The 17,832-nt window shown below is 40.3% G+C and overlaps 1 protein-coding gene across 1 annotated transcript; it reads right to left on the reverse strand.

Moving 5' to 3' along the window:
- Positions 1–5: 5 nt before the first annotated feature.
- Positions 6–17,283, reverse strand: LOC144530268 (arf-GAP with dual PH domain-containing protein 1-like). The gene is made up of 11 exons (XM_078269759.1): positions 16,924–17,283; positions 12,917–13,047; positions 12,081–12,172; positions 10,346–10,428; positions 4,475–4,587; positions 4,166–4,312; positions 3,684–3,767; positions 3,494–3,556; positions 3,226–3,297; positions 2,745–2,973; positions 6–2,654 (listed from the first exon to the last, which is right to left on the reverse strand). Exons 1-11 carry the CDS (start codon positions 17,012–17,014, stop codon positions 2,626–2,628), a joined length of 1,134 nt encoding a protein of 377 aa, XP_078125885.1. The 5' UTR covers positions 17,015–17,283; the 3' UTR covers positions 6–2,625.
- Positions 17,284–17,832: the final 549 nt, after the last annotated feature.

A 17,832-nucleotide genomic window follows, 5' to 3' on the forward strand; every position in this document is an offset into this window, starting at 1 on the left:
TAATGTGGCTTTTACCCTTTTAATAGACGACATTTCAGTTTCACTTACAGAGATTCTCCTATACAACTCCACAGTGAGTTCAGTGCATGCGAGTAATAGTAAATTTAAAAGCTTTCCTCTGTCTAAATTGGAACGCAATTTTTATACAGTTTTACAAAAAGGAGAAACAAAGTAATGCAAGCAAATTCTTAAATGTGATAATAAAAAGTACACAAAGCGGTTTACATTCAGCTGCTTGAATTTGTACAAACGAAGCAAAAATAACAATTATTAAAAAATAATTATACCTGCAGTACTTGGCAATATAACAGCAAATTAAACAGTTAAAATAAATACATTGAGAATTAAATACCATTGTACTTATTAATGGAAATAAACGTGAGTATCCGCAGACCATGTATATTATTCCTTCCTACTGACATTAAAGGGGTGATAGAATGATTATATAGGGTATTTCACACTGTTCCTTAAGGTCTCCTAATAGGGTATGTAACATTGGTTGGGCTGAAAATGGCCCAAGTGCTATTTTATGGGCCCTTAACTACGCTGTGAATATGGCTCTATTTGGAACAAGAGCTTTTCTTCCAAATATGGTATTCTCATGAATATTTAGATGAGCTGCGCGCTGATTGGTTGAGCGAACCACATACACATACATTGGAGACAAGACAGCAGGTCTCATATTTCAGACACTGCAACGTTATACATTGTTTTTCTGCTATTTCGTTATTAAATTCACTTTTTTGCGAGAAATCAACTATATAAAGCTCAAATATGGGCCGTTTTACGAAAATTGATGGCTAATTGCAAATTTGGTAAGACGTGTCGGACTTCAGGAGCTCCACACAGTCTGACGAGAAAGTGGCAGCTCGCTGCGCTCCATACCCAGGGCAAAGACACCGTTTCTGGGTTACTGGACTACCGGGGCTCGGAGCTCCGCGGAGCTGACCGGCTTCCAGCTGCCGGCATAACTATTGTATATTTACAGTTAGAATTTCGTCACGGCATGTATATCACAGCTACCCTAAGGTCTTACAAAGCTAACACTTTTGTCCAATTTCAATTTAAGGCATTTTTGTGAATTTGAGGGGTCTCGTTAGGAGGAGCTGCTAGCTAGGCTATGGGTCCCATTCATTCCTATGGGAAAAGATCGCCGCTACACTTTCGGCATAACTATAGTATATTTACACTTTGAATTTCGTCACAGCATGTATATCACAGCTACCCTAAGGTCTTACAAAGCTTAGCTAACACTTTTGTCCAATTTCAATTTAATGCATTTTGTGAATTTCAGAGGTCTCGTTAGGAGAAGGCAAGCTAGCTCTCATTGATAGAGCTCCCCAGCTCACTCGCGGACAAGAGGCGTTTATTTACCCGATCGTTTGTTTAAATAACTCAACACACATATCCATTATAAGATTAAGATGAACCTGTGGTAAGAGATTGCGGGCGTAACAAGCTCGCTGACCGCGCTCTCACTCACACACCGGCCATTTAGCAGCAAAAGGGGAGCTGCAGGCCCTGGAGCTCTGTCAGGGCAGCGGCGTTTGGTAGTCCAGTAATCCAGAAACGGTGACTTTGCGCGGGTATGGAGCACCGCGGGCTGCCGACTGTGACGGAGCTCCATATAGCTCACAGCGGGCCGGGGTCTGTGAAGGAGGACAGGCTGGGCAGCGAGGCAGCAACCCAGGCAGCACCGGCTGCTGAACTCCGACACACAGTCGGACAAAATTTGCAATTAGCCATCAATTTTCGTAAAACGGCCCATATTTGACCTCTACATAGTTGATTTCTCGCATAAAAAAGTCTTAGAAGTGAATTTAGTGATAAAATAGCAGATGAACAATGTATAAAATTTCTGAGATCTGCGCAACCTATTCAGAAGACTACCTGATCTCAGATCAGTGGTGTAGCCTATGTTAATGTTAGGTGGAGCCACCGAGTTGACGTCAACTATTAGCTTCGTTGACATTTGCCCGTTTTCAGAGGCAGTTTCAAATTGTGAGATTTTCAGAGGAAAGGGATGTCAATGGGATTTTGAGGTTCTATGTATGTCCTATTTACCCACCAAACTGTCGTTCTTTAACTATGACAAGGTAAAATCGGTTTTGCATTCTATCACCCCTTTAAAGGCCTGTGTCCGATAATGTTTTAGTATGCATATAACTGACCCGAAGGGCTTAGTTGGTACACTTTGTTGAAATGCAAAGTTAATTTAGTTGTATTAAACATCTGGAGAATGTAAGCATTCATACTCCTATGTCACTGACAATGGAGAAAACTACTTTTTCCTACAAACATAACCTCTGCACATTCAGGTCAGGATGACTGACCTTTTTAAGTATGTAAGTCATATCACGTAACAGATGAGTGAGTTAGGCTAACATTCATGAGCTTAGGAGTGATTCGGACTCCATAAGAAATGGGTCTGGCACATAACGTTGAGCAGGATGGCAGGTAGACTAAAGGAGTCACAGTGGGATGTCTCACCTTTAAGTCTTTTTCTCTGTCACCCTTAAGTCTTTATAAAGACTAACCATTATGAGATATCAAGTACATATCTGAGGTTCTTCTCTTCTTCCAGCTCCACTCCGTGCACCAACAGGTCTTCAAACATTAAGTCAGTCATGGTTTGTGCTTAAAATAGGCCTCCACTGCAGAGAGAATGGAAACAAATATCAGACTCAGATATTGAGAAGAAAAGAGCTAAATAATAACTTGACTTAGTTGGGTGTTACATTTACCTGCATACTCCTGGGGCAGCATTGGTCTGTTGATAACAGTCTGTAATGCAGTGATCCAATCTTTCTGATCCTCTTCAGTCTCGCACACAAGTGGAAACTTCCTGTCTGGGGTCACTATGGTAATTCCAAACTGCCAATGGTAGCCCTGAATGTTCGGGGGGAGGCCGGGCAGCGTGGTGTAGCTGTTTTCCCTGCTACCAATGAACACCTCGCCTCGTGCATAGGCATCCTGAAAGCAGAGGGAGAAACGTATAGTTTAATCATTGTTCAATGAAACAAAATCATTTATTTATAGTTTTCATTTAAAAGGAGCTAAAGCCAAAATCTAGATGGACAGCTATTTGTCTAAAAGGAATCTTTGAGTGCACTGTCCCTCTAAAATAGACAGAGACTAATACACAGTAGAAATAAGGGCATGGCAACATCTCCTGGTCACAGTGTGCAACTACAGGAGTTTGCTCTTGACTTGCAGCTTTAATACCAGTGGATCTTTGAAGTACATGAGCCTCCTGTCATCCAACGTGAACCATCTCTTCTTGAAGCCCTCTGTGTGCTGTGGGACAGACACAGGAGAGAAACATGTGGCAGTAGCTGATTTCATAGAGCTACAAATGTCAAATAAATAACTTGGCTTTCATGCTCTTCAAGACCCTGATGTAGGTTTTGTGTATTTCCTTTCCATTTTATTTACTTATAAATCATGTTGTGGAAAAGTACAACAACAAAAATGTTGCAGAGAAATGCCTTACCTTTGGACCAGTCTTCTCCATGTAACCCTCCTTTATGTAGTTCCTGGTTAGCTTTGGCAACAACTAGACAAACAAAGAGCAAATATCTCACTGTGTGTGTGTGTGTGTGTGTGTGTGTGTGTGTGTGTGTGTGTGTGTGTGTGTGTGTGTGTGTGTGTGTGTGTGTGTGTGTGTGTGTGTGCGCACTCACTTCAGAGGTGGAAGCTCCAGGAAAAGCCACCTGCATGTAGTGAAACCTGGCTGCTCTGATGGCGTTGAACCAGTCCACCATTTCCTTCAAGACAGGACATCAGGAAGTTCAGTGATGGACTCTTACTGAAAGATGTTCTCCACACACACACACGCCATCATCATCATCAGCCCTGATGGTCCATAATTACCTCCAGGACCCACAGCAATCGTTACTTACTATGCCTTTGTCAAATGGCATTTTGAAAAGCTCTAATGGGCTCCATTTAGAAGAAGTAGCATATTCTAATGACGAGATATATATAAATATATATATAATGTTATGACAAACCCATCAACTCCTTAAACTTGTGCATGATTCATCACAAAGCACAATGTGGCCGTCAGATCGGCACACAGAAAAAGAGTCACCCGGTTGTGACTTTTTGAAGATGTGTTTTCTTCCCCCCACCTAAAACACCAAACAGAGACACTGCACCTCACCTTTCCATCCTCCTGGTAAACAAAGATATTCCTAGTGCTGTTGTCCTTCAAATAGGTTATCTGCAGGCCGTGGGCAGTACCGATTTTTGTTGGTTGGAAAGTGGCATTCAAAGTATTGATCTTCATTATTGTTTTAGGCTCTCTGGCCTGCAGAGAGGTAAGACATTTTTAGAAGAGAAATGATTGATGATGAAATAATTAAGTTGAATGGGATCTCCAGTTTTTCACAGAAAAATCAGGACATTTCTACAAAGTGTAACAAAGTGTTTATACTTTATATAAAAATAGATGGTGGGAGAAAACGCTCACATCTTGCTTGTTGAAGTACTTCAAAACACCTTCCCGTTCGGACAGAATAAATTTTCGGCTGAGGTACTGTCCTTTGTCTCGGCCTCGTTTCCATAGAAACCCCTCTCTGTAGCCTGCCAGGAGAGGAGCCACAAGGGTCCCGTTCCATTGACACGGAGCAGAAATATAGCGAGAGAAAACAGAGGAAAGACAAACTTTTAATAAAATACACAATACCCCAAAATATAAGACAACCATTTACACAGAAGAAAAATTCATAAAATGGTTTCTATAAGGAACATCAAGCTATGATAAACGTCTGCAAGTTTGTTGGCCAGAAACCTAAAACACTCTGTGGAGCAGCAAGGAACTGCACATTACAAAAAGCCTTTAGATCCATTTTTATGAAAAAATATTGATTGAGTGCATAATAGTATAATCATAAACTATTATCATTCCTGGAATCAAGTGGGCAATTTCCTTTACTTGAATTAACCCCACTCTTGGTAAAATAACTCAGATTAATGCTAAAGCTATATGTTGTCTACATACTTAGACTTAGAAAACTTGAATGTCCCCGAGAGGCAATTTGTTATATATACAATACAGGCATAATGACACATAATCCACAACACAAACATTAAACCAGACATCTACAGCACTATTTATCTAACACATAACATACACACATCAATAAATAGAATACAGTAAAAAGGAGTATGTTGCACTTCCCTAAAAGGCCTAATACCATAAATAAATGAAAATACTGCACAGTACTTCACATATATTCCTCCTCCAGTCATACCCCCCCCCCCCCACATCTTATTTAATTGGGTTATTACCATGGGAATAATTGAGTTTTTTGCTCGGTTGGTTCTGATGTTAAGGGTATCTATATCTACAACCAGATGGGAGCGGCTTGAACTCCACTGAAAGTGGATGGGTTGTATCCATGCAAACCTTGTCTGCCTTTTGTGCCAGATTGGCACAGACATATTGGTCATTATAAAACCCCTTGTGCCCATTCATCCAGTACATTGTGAGTGCACTAAAACAGTAAAAAAGAATTGCCATGTTTTTCAAGAGTTTGAAAGATCTTTAAGCGTGTGTGTGTGTGTGTGTGTGTGTGTGTGTGTGTGTGTGTGTGTGTGTGTGTGTGTGTGTGTGTGTGTGTGTGTGTGTGTACAGTTTATGTTATATGGTCACTGTTCTAAGCAGCTCGGCAGTGGTGGGAGGAAGCACCTCCGCTTTTACTACACATAGATAATTTAGCTTCAACTCATGGCTTCCTCTACAAGCCAGAAACTCTCTCTCTCTCTCACTCTCTCACACTCACACACACACACACACACACACACACACACACACACACACACACACACACACACACAGAGCTATTGTTGGCTCTGTTCCTGGGCCCTCCACCTGACACTGGCATCTCTGTCTATATGCAGCGTGAGCCAACAGAAACAGCACTGCAGGAAGACATGTACCGTCATTGCCATATGGACACACGGCCAATACACAGACACACAACTTACTTGCACTTATCAGCAATAAAGCAATATTCAACAGAATTCTTTTTTTTCCAAATATCTGAGAACTGGATTTCGAACACTATAATAAACTAGATATTTATGTCAGATACAAGTAAACAATACTTGTTTGCACAGCCAGAGAACCTACTTTAAGACATTGCAATAACCACAACTGAAAACTGGTGCAAAGTGCTTCATTATTTCAAGAGACTTTTACTACTTTTCAGCTTTTTCCTTTTTTAAGTTGTTTTAGTTCAGTTTTTTAGGGCCATTAGGGTCTTTAATTGTTCACTGTACAATTTGTAAAAACAACTGTAGTTTGAGTTCCAATTTGAATGGGGGTGGTATTTATAAAAAAAGAAGTATGAGAAATATAATAACAATCCCCTGTGATGCCAACTCACAGCCTTACATAAATAGCACTGAACTGTTTTCTTGTGATACATGGACATCTCCAGATAGCAGACTACATTAGAAACAGCTGACAAACTGCAGGGGCTGGACAAGAAAAGCATTTCCATTGAAAATAAAGTGCCTCATTTAAATGCTGGCGTGGTATAAGTGCAATGCGATAAAAAACGAAGAACAGAGAATCTTTGAGAAGAAATGTGCCATAACATTGCCCCTTTCCTCTGGGAAATGAAGCTGAAATTAACAAACACTTGTCTGCTGGTCCACCTGCACCACCCTCTCTCCTGCTATCCCCCCCGTGTCCCTTCCCTTGCTTCATTGTACAATAATAAAGTTGTAATGGTGTGGCCTGCACACAGCAGTGAACTTCTGGTTGAGCAACGGCTTCATCCATTATTCATAAGAACCTTTTGCTCGATAGTGCTTTAAGCCCCAAACATCTCGTTCCAGGCAGCGCTGCGACTGTTGACTTCAAGGCACCTAACCCTAACCTTAACCCTAACCATAACCATAACCATTGCCTAATCCTTGTGCCTTCCAGGCACTAGGATTGGATCGCCCTTCTGTAGACCACCAAATCTAGAGGTCTAAACGATGTCTAACTTCCTATATACCTTCTTAATTGTTGCCTCAATCCATTACTATATCCCCATGTGCAAAAAGCATACCCCATACATCAAAAACCAGCCCCCCCTTCCCTTTGTTTTGTTTTCAGCCAGGGGGAACCTCCCTGGCCTAAGAGTCAAACCCCGCCCTCCCAGGGGAGGGGCGCCAATACTTCTACTAACCTATCTACTCTTTTCTTACGCCATATCATATTGTGTAATTATTTTTTATTACTAAGTAGATGTGTTTTGCATGTTTTTTTAATGTATTTTATCACCAAGCACTTATATATTGTTGCAATTATTTATTTATTATTTATTGTTTATTACTTCCTAAACTTATCATTTATTTTACAGCCAGCCAGATGTGTTTGCATGATTTTTACTGGCCCTTTTAAACCCAGCACTTACAGGTTTATGTATTACTTCCTAAACTATTTATTCTACTGCCAGCTAGATGTGTTTGCATGATTTTACTGGCCCTTTTAACCCAGCACTTTTAGGTCGGATCCCTTGTGCATGTTTGCTTGTTGTGATATTTTTATTCTTATATCAGATTACTATGCAGGTTATAGCACTTATTTTAGCTTTTCTCTTAGACCTGTTTATATTACTCTCTCTACGCCTCTACATTACCAACCAATCGGCCTATTCCTCAATAGCAGTCTGTATACCCCTTCATACTTCTATCTACCCCTTTTTTTCCCCTCGGATCAATAGGCCAGTGCCAAAAAATGAAAACCCGTAAACCACAAACCCTAACCCCAACCGAAACCTAACCCTAACCATTGCCTAATTGACTTCAAGGCAGCGCTGCGACCGTTGACTTCAAGACACCTAACCCTAACCATGCCTGGAAGGAGATATTGGGGGCTTGAAACACCGATAAACAAACCTTTTGCTCCACCGCTGAGAGGAGAAGGGTCATACTGTTCACAGCAACATAACACAGCAGAGGAGAACAAGATAATTCATTAAATGTTAGAACTGGGTGTCAAGATTTGCAAACACTTGGGAGAGCAAAGCAAGTATTGGACCAAAGCATTTGTCTTTCTTCAGGTCCTCTACAGATGCTAGTTTCTCCTGGCCTAAATTCTAGGAGTAATGTTATATAGAATACTTGTACACAAAAGAGGTCATTCTTCCTCCGTGGCAGAGACACACAGCCACATGCTCCTAAACCTCTGCACAGCACAACACAAGAGACCATTGACACAGAGAGAGACACACAGAGACACAGAGTTTGACAGTCATGAGACTCTGACAATAGTGCTTTATCTTGCCTACCTTAAAGTGAGTTTTTCCTTTTCTAAAAATGTAAGCTTTGTGTTTGAGTTTATAGTGAAGGCGTTTCTTAAAGTTACCTAATGATGTTTTAACTGCAAATGCCAGAGGTTGCTCAACCCTGTGAGAAGGCAGCGTGGCTCTAGTTAAAAGGGGAACTGTGTTGTGTTGTGAACTTGACACTTTGGCTCTAGAAATGACATCACTCTACTACAGAGTTGAAGATAAGGTCCCGCTTAGAACTTCAACAGCGAGGGTGTGGACTAATATAGTAATATAGCTTTAAAATGTTCAACCAAAAAATGGCCAGAAACCATGTCCTCTATCAGGTTAACTGACTTTATGTTACACAACTTCCTGTTTCCAGCAGAGAAGTCACAAAGGGAAACAGTCGATAAAGCCTGATAAAAAGCGTAGTTGGTGACCATCTTTATCAGAAGAACTATGGAACATATAGACATGTCCGACATTACTGGCAACATCCCGTTTTCCTCTTAGACTACGCTAAAGCCTAGTGAGAGGCTGGAACAGAACTGTGAGTTTCTCAAAACTAAATCTGTGAAGTTGTATTCCGTATTATTATAAACAATGGAAAATAATATTTAATCAAGGCGCAGGCTGAAAAACAATGGATCTATCCTATAATGATGGCCCTGTTACATTTAGAAATCCTAGTAAACCATGTCAGTGAGCAAGCATGCACAATCCATAGACCCATGGCACTGAAACACCTGAATGGGATAAATGTCACACCTGTGTTTAACAAGTCAAACTGTTTGCTGTGAGAAATGTTTATAATCCAGTCTAGAAAGACCTCTGTGCTGCATGTGTCAGTTCAGTTTTCATTTCCTTCAGTGCTGCAATAACACTTTACGTTAAATCCCCCTATTTGGCATTTGAATGCAGTATATTCTATAAATGGTTTATAACACACTATAATGTAGTTTTAAGCGGATGTAAGTGTTTATTAATTTATTTGTCATTTGCGACACACACACAGTCAAACGGGCACATGATCCAGCACAAAAGAAAGAGATAAGGGTTATGCAATACACATTTAGTGAGGAACTGAGCTTGATAATGACAAAATGATTTCACACAATCAACCATGAGAAAAGGGGGAGACATATTTTAGCTAGGCAGTAACAGAGGTGGGTGTGGCTAAAAAAAAATGAAGGCAGACAGACAGGTAGGTAGACATATGAGGAGCTGATATTGGACAGCAAAGGGGAGTTTTCTTCCCTTGATGACCATTCTCATTGTCTTTGCTGATGGACCATGCATCTGTCTAACTACCGAACGAGCACTCACACAGTTTTACTGGCAGGCTAATTGGGCTGGGCCATGTAAATGAGCACTGGGTAATTGTGCCTACTGGGCCATGAGTTATTCATTATTACACCATTTGACTGTGTAATGCCATTAGCAAGCCAAATAGCACCTCCACACACACTGGACCCCAGCTGATATCAACAAAAGATCAACCGCACAAGAGTTTGTGCTGCTTTATGTTATATCCCTACCCAGAATATTGTCACATCGTTTAGAAACAATCCTTCATGGATACAGACAAACAAGTTTACGCCAAGAGTGTGACATCTGATACTAAAACAAATAAAGATTCAATGAAAGTTGATAAAGATACAAGTAGATTGCAAATAAGCAAGATATGTTCAAATATTAGTTAAACACTTTGCAAATACACTCATTGGCTTAGATGAGAAGATTATCTGTGTGTTAAGTACGGAGCTGAAGATGGGGCGAAACAGCTAGCTATAAGGGGAAACAGCATGGCTTTGTTCAATGTGAAAAATGTCAATCAACACCTTTAAAGCTTATTTATTACTCTGATGTCTCTCATTCGTTAGAACCATACATAAACAGAAATGCAAACCCTGTGAAGGGAAGGCCTCTTTTTCCTTCCTCTTTCACTATAATTTCATTGTCACTCAAGAATGTTGGTGATGATAAATGAATGATGCCATTTCCCTGAGTAAGCAAGAAGTATAATGTGTTTGTGCACATAACTGTACAGAGACGCATTTCATTCTTACCTGCCGAGTAGGGCTCCTGCCTCTCTACACACAAGAACTCCTTCCTCTCGTACTTGGCTCGGATCCATTGTTCCCGCAGGAGTCTGCAAGACAGTTGGTGTTAGATACTCAGCTCTTCCTGAGGTTTAATGTTTACTTCATGTTTAAGCTAATTTGTTAGAAACACCTTATTAACTTACATGGATGTCCAAGCTCCGAGCCACATTTCATGCAAACTCTGAACAAAAGCAGCCAAATATTACATATTTGTGTAATTATCACTTGTGTCTGCCTTGTCCTCCATCTATCATAATATTGATCATACGGCTTGTGCTCTTCTTTTTATCTCCCATATCCATCTTTATTGAGTTAATTCATCTGGACTCTTTTTCTTTTCCCTTAACATTAACAAAGCATCATACATGAGTATTCATGTTCAGCATGCAATCATCCTTCATAAACACAATGCAGATTCATTCTAAAATAAACTCCACAGCGTTTTGTTGTTGCGTATAGTTATTTATATCACTAGATAGTTAGGAAAAAAAACCCTTGTACTGAACTGTTGTTTCCTGGTCAAACTACAGGAACTTGGTATTCTTATCACTGAGGAGTTGCTGCATGTCAGCCTGGCTACCAAAACCACTTGTTGCCCCTCGTTGTGTTATTAAATGCATCCATCTGTGGAACAATAACTGCAGTCTTAAAGATGCCATCAATAATATTTTATTGTTTTGTTGCCCAAACCACAATATAAACTTAGCACAAAAAGTAAGGAAATTTGTGTTTGGTAGATTATTTCTCTGTGGTAACAATGCTTTTTGGCAATACATCTTATACCGTTGGAAAGCCTGTTTAGTTCCCTTTCAAATGGTGTCCCATTTGTAAGGAACATGCATTTGTGGGATGAGCAGCAGCTCTGAGTATGTTGGTTGCACCCATGGACCAACACAACCACGTTGGCTGACTTGCGACAAATGCTGGTTGAAGAATGGAATGCCATCCCACAGCAGTGTGTGACCAGGCTGATGACCAGCATGAGGAGGAGCTGCCAGGCTGTTGTGGCTGTGTATGGTTCTTCCACACACTACTGAGGCTCCTGTTTGTGAAATGAATAAATTGTTCAATTGCCAATATGTCTTTTTTCTTCAAACTTCAATCATCCAATCCACCAAATGAGTCAATGGCAGAATAAGCTGTTTGGCATTGGCAGAGAAGATTTGGCAAATTTTTCATGGGCGCAACCCACATACTCAGCGCTGCTGCTCATCCCACAAATGCATGTTCCTTACAAATGGGGCACCATTTGAAGGGAACTAAACAGGCTTTCCAACGGTATAAGATGTATTGCCAAAACGCATTGTTACCACAGAGAAATAATCTACCAAACACAAATTTCCTTACTTTTTGTGCTAAGTTTATATGCAACTGTTTGCAATGTTGTCGACTGATGATGACCCACTCAGAATGCCACTGAGTGACAGAATGAGTGTCATGTAACAAACCTGCCTATTACAACGTCATTCCATCTTAAACTACCTTTAAGACTACTTCATTAGCTACAAATGGATCTGTATGATAACTTTCACCACCATGGCTTTTCAAAAATCTGGACAAAATCAAGATGATGGAAAAGAAAAGTGTCTACAGCATCCATCTGTGCTGCAGATATGTACTAACCACTCATACATGTAGAGGTGACCACAGGTGACCTGAATCGGGCTTTAAGGAGGGCAAAGGAAGACATATCACTTACATGCAGTCTTTGTGTGTAGGTCGGTAGTAGAAGGCAGGAACTATCTGTTCATATTTGGCCTTGGCAGCATTGTTGCCCACAGAGTCCATAAACTGCAGAGGGGAGGAAAAGAAACCTCTGATGTTTTAAGTGATACCTGTGTGTATAAGTGTGTGCTCAGTGGCTTAATGGCCGTGAGAGCATGTACAGTAACTGTATGTGGCTGCTGAGGGCAGGTCGCACACACACTCACACACTATGAGGTTTTGCAGCTCAGCATTTGTGTGTGTGACTCCTTGCCCAAAGGGAGACGTTGCAGCTGCCATGGCTGCTTCTTCTTTTTTTGTCTCTTTATTTTAACACAGAGGACACTGCTCAGCATGCATTTGCACACGGCTAGGAAACTACAGATAACACAAGCACACCGGTAGGAAAGCTGCATGATACAGTTAATCTGACTGTACTACATGTATGAAAACAACACATTGTTCTTTATTATCTCATTCTTGATTAATCAACCTGTTTTTAGAGTGAGTTTTAAAATCTGAGAGTCCCAGGATTAAGCACACACACACAAACACACAAACACACACACACACACACACACACACACACACACACACACACACACACACACACACACACACACACACACACACACACACACACACACACACACACACAAAGATGTTGGTTGTATCTGCCAGCTGCTGGCTCATGCCTTTCAGGCCGTGCTGAATTGAGTCTGAAGACTTGACTTATTCATCCAAGCAGGGATGTAGCGGGCAAAACACTATTTTATTTAGGATTTGTACGAATAAAATCACCTCACATACACAACAGACACAAGTTCTTACCTCCACCTCAGTGGAGCTCCAGGGATCCAGCAGGACAGATTTCACCTTGCTGATCTGAGCAATGTTTCTATGAAGGCCGGAGCAGTTGAGACACACAAACACTCCCAGGGTGTAGGATGCCCACTCCGGATCTGCAACATGGCATAAAGACACATGTAGATGCGCACAAAAAACACTTAAAGCTTTAAATAACTGAACACACTTAAACATTTCTGAACTTCCTTCTAACAGACACTGATGGCTCAACTAGATTTGAAGCAGGTTGACCATAGTGAACAGAGGACAACCAAAACAGTGGTCGATACATTACAGGCAGAAAGAACTATTTTTACATGTAGTGTTTTAAGTTTTCTTTACATAATTTCTGTAGTGGATTAAGATTCCTAAAAATCACACGTACCGTAGAAACAGGTATGGATAGAAATCTGACACAAGGGTTAAGATGACAGGTAATGACAGAAAGATGGGACATGGAGAGACGATAGGGTTGTCTGTCCTGATCCTGGAGATGACCGACAGAACGAGTTTGTTTTCTGTCTGTCTATCTTCCTCACTCTCCATCTCTCTGTCTTTAATATATGTGACTCCCTCAATACTAAGTCATTTGTCTTTGCATCAAAAAGAATACATTTTCCAAGTGTGCTCACTTCAGCCAACCCATACAAGCAGGTCACCCAAAGAGATCTGAGAACTTGTCTCCATGACCTAGATTTACCAACTCAGTCAACATCCTCAGAGTGACCATAAAACCCTCCCCCAGTTTTACAGATGATCAATATTTGGGTGAAAATAAGACTGTAATGTAGGATTGTGTGAAGGCAGACAACTGTAGGTGTTTCCTTTCCATTTTTCAGTGTGGTGGCAGTAGAGAGAGTAGACTTGGCACCACTGACGGCTCACCTTGAGACACCCCGGCAGGGTATTGTTTCATAGATCTTATTTCTGCCCACAGACACACACACAAAAAAATGTCTCCCTTAATACAGTATTTACAAAACAGCCTAGATTACTGTACTTTATTACAGCAACTCAGCAACACATGCTTAGAAAACTGAAACACTGCATAGAAATGGTAATGAACCATCTCCAAGTCTTCTTTTTTCAGAGACAGGCACATTGATACCTGTACTATGAATACATATATCACATCTATATGTGTGCCTATCTTCAGTGTTATAGTATTTTGTTGCTGTTGAGAAGAAAAAAAAATCTGTTTTTAACATGAACTGATTTTTTTTTAATGAATATTAGAAATTCACAGGCATACCAGTCTTTCACACTACGTTCACAAGTTACATACATTCATACCTTCTTGCAATATGAGTCACTTCTACCTCAAACACCTCTGCCCCCCCCTGAAAAAAATGTTTAAGCGCTCATGACATTTTGCTGTGTTCTCAAGAACTTCAGTGAAAGGTCACAACAGTTCTGTTTGTTTGAAGGGAGACAAGAATGGAAAGAGTGTGCACAGTGGTAATGATCAATTTCACTATAAATCCACAGCATGTTTGTTTTTTTAAAGCCAAGTTGCAGCAGATGTGTGAATGGCTATACACACATGCACAAAGCTCTCCTACACATCAACATCTGATTTCAGAATCATTAGTCATATCAAGGCAAGGTGAGAATTCAGCTGCCATGGTGGTTATTTGTAACTGAGCCAGAGAACTGGGGCAGTGTCAGGTAGTTTGTATCAGCGTGCTGCAGCCCTTCAACCATTGCTAATGACGTGCACACACAATGCAAAAATAGCATGAGAGCAAAAAAAACTATGACTTCCTTGTGCATAATCACAAAGCTGCACACATGTCAGGCTGTGCATCTGTGAACAAGAGACAAGAGGCTGATGTGTAGTGAGCCATTCCCATCTTCTCTGCATTATGTGGGCCTGTTATAGTTGAGACAATCAGTCAGTCTAACAGAGAAGTCACTCTCTAAGACAACCGGATGCACACAAAGTCAAACAGCCAATAGAGGATAAAAACACATTTGGCGTGGAAGAGAAATTTAAGGGTCCACAATGTAGCAATGCATGAAGCACCTTAGCTTATATATCGATTAATTGATTGAGAGAGAGAGAAATATTCAGCAACAATTTCGCTAATTAATAATAATGAAAGTTATTTTAATCTTTTTTTTTTTTTTCAAAAAAGGACATGTAAAAGAATTGCCGAACATTATCTGGTATTCCCAAATAAAAGGATTTGTTGCTTTTCATTGTCATAAGTCACCGTAAACTAATGTCTTTGAATATGTTTTGTTTGAACAAAACAAGACATTTAAGACATCATCGGGCTCTGGGAAGTTTGGGTGGGTATTTTTTATTTATTTTCTGCAATTTCCTGACATTTCATAAACGATTAATCAGAAAACCAATCGTCATATTTAAGGAAAAAAAAAAATACTTCAGTTGCAGCCCTAAATATGAGCATCCTCCTGAATGAATGGACTAGTGAGCTTCAAGATTTCATCTTGAATAGTACAGCTTACACTTTTTGAACCAGGAGCAACGCCAAGTGAGGAATAACACATTTAAAGGACAATTCCAGCGCAAAACGAACCTAGGGGTTAATAACAGATGTGTACCCACTCGATCGTTCTCTGGTACATGTTTTCATGCTAATCGAATGTGTTTGTAGCTTGAAACAAGCTAGCGTGGACCGCTGATTAGCTTACAACGCTAGTATTCGAGGCACAGGGAAAGTAAAAACAAATCGCTATTTATACCATTAAAAAGGCTCAAAATATCACCACACTTCACCGGTAGCATAATGAGGGTCCCTAAATGTTAACCGAAGCATTGAGAACTTTGTAAGTGTACAGACAGTTTATTTAAAAGATAGATTATAAAGACAGTCGCGTTCTCGTATACAGGCGGCCGCCGTCTTGGGAGCGACTGTCTTTCTATCTTTTTAATAAACTGTCTGTACGCTTCCAATGTTCTCAATGCTTCGGTTAACATTTAGGGACCCTCATTATGCTACCGTTGAAGTGTGGTGATATTTTTAGCCTTTTTAGTGGTATAAATAGCAATTTGTTTTTACTTTCCCTGTGCCCCGAATACTAGCGTTGTAAGCTAATCAGCGGTCCGCGCTAGCTTGTTTCAAGCTACAAACACATTCGATTAGCATGAAAACATGTACCAGAGAACGATCGAGTGGGTACACATCTGTTATTAACCCCTAGGTTCGTTTTGCGCCGGAATTGTCCTTTAACAAAATAGATATTTCTGACTTTCTCTCAGGCTATTTAGATTAGCCTTATTTAAAAAAGAAAACACACCTGTTTGTGTTTTTTTTTTTTTCCCTTTTTGTATGCCCATTTATTTATTTATTTGACTGTATTAGATTTTATTTCTTTGACTTTGAAGCACTGTGTGACTGGTGTCTGTGAAAGGTGCTGTGTAAATAAACATGCTTGCATGCCCATGTACTGAACTGCAGATTTGATAAGTTCAACCAACTAGGTGTGACCATCATGGTGTGTATGAACACATGTGCACATGCAAAAGGAAATAAACCACCAGATGAATACATTTTGCACCTCAACCAACAAAAATAGCCTACATCTGAAAAAAGACACCACACATAGTAATAACGAACCTATATATTAAATAAATTGTAAGCACTTTCTAACCAAGCTTAATAAAAAGCACTTAGGTCATTACATATTTACATCTATACACTATTACAATACACTATTGTACTGCTTTTTCGTTAGTGTTCACCAAATGCATTGCCCTCCTGTGTAATGATCTTCCTTATGTCAACTGTTATTTCATAACCATGCCTAGACCACATCGTGACTGAGAAGAGAAACTAAACGACTTCACGAGAAAGAACTGGAGACAGCTGTGATAATTGTGATATCCTAAATCCAATTATTTGTAGCTTATAAAATCACACGGGAATAACAAAGAAAGTAGGATAGTCATGACATTTCTATCCAAACAGATTGAATTAAGGTCACTAAAACGTCTGACTGTCAGAGACTCCCCTCAAGCTTACCTGCAGCCCCGCAGTCAGCACAGTTTCCATTCCCAGGTTTCCCCAGAAGCTGTTTCAAACGCTGCCTGTTGTTTTCTTGATCCGAAGCCATAACGCAAATGATTCAGCCCAGATGCTGAAAACCTCAAACTCTCATGCATCGAAAGTAAGATTACCGCCGGGACGTGCTGGACTGAATTTGTTAAAAGTTAACGCGCCTAAACAACTCGGGAGAAGGCTGTCATTTTTTAGCGGAGGGTGGCTGAATAGTGGAGCATTGTCAGTCTAGTGCAGATCAGATGTTGTAAACCCATATAGATGCAACAATAAATGCATGCAAGTCTTGTCTTTCTCTGGAGTGAGACCTCCAGCGGTCATTGTGAGGGTATGAGACGCGATCGCGACACTCCCAGCGATGACATTTACACCTCCTTCAACAACTCAGTGCGTGGACATGTTTAGTCTTTTACCTGATCTCAAGTTGAAACCAACTTGAACAGAAGCGGTTGGTGAATATGAATTTAGTGGAGGAACTGTTACTCTAAAAATATATTTCATAGAAGCTAGATAAAACAGAAGCATCCCTTTACAGCAAAATATAGACCTAGCCTAGGCCTACTTAATATATAAATATCATGCTAGAGGTATGAACTTTAGGAAAACACTGAAGGCATAAATCTAAAGGCCGTAATTTGTCACCGACCAAACTCTGATCTTTTCTTGTGGTCTGGTGCCAAGTAGATAATTGTGGTGTATATTGTTACTAAATTCCTGTAATGTTTTATCTTGACGCTCAAATTTGATCGAAAAAAGTTTCACATGCAGGTGTTTTCACTCGTGGTTGATTCGACCTGAGCTCGGGTTTAAGGTGGGCGGAGCTATGTTGGGATTTACGTAAGGTTCTCTGACGCCATGAGCCAATTAAAATAG

The sequence above is a fragment of the Sander vitreus genome, chromosome 15 (genome assembly GCF_031162955.1).
Source record: "Sander vitreus isolate 19-12246 chromosome 15, sanVit1, whole genome shotgun sequence".
NCBI lineage: Eukaryota > Metazoa > Chordata > Actinopteri > Perciformes > Percidae > Sander > Sander vitreus.

Coding starts and splice junctions, on each gene's coding strand:
- LOC144530268 (XM_078269759.1), bottom strand. CDS start 17,014: ATGGCTTCGGATCAAGAAAACAACAGGCAGCGTTTGAAACAGCTTCTG. Junction 4,588..10,345: donor GCAGGAGCCCTACTCGGCAG/GTAAGAATGAAA, acceptor CTCTCCTGGCAG/GCTACAGAGAGGGGTTTCTA. Junction 2,974..3,225: donor TGTACTTCAAAGATCCACTG/GTATTAAAGCTG, acceptor CTCTGCTTTCAG/GATGCCTATGCACGAGGCGA.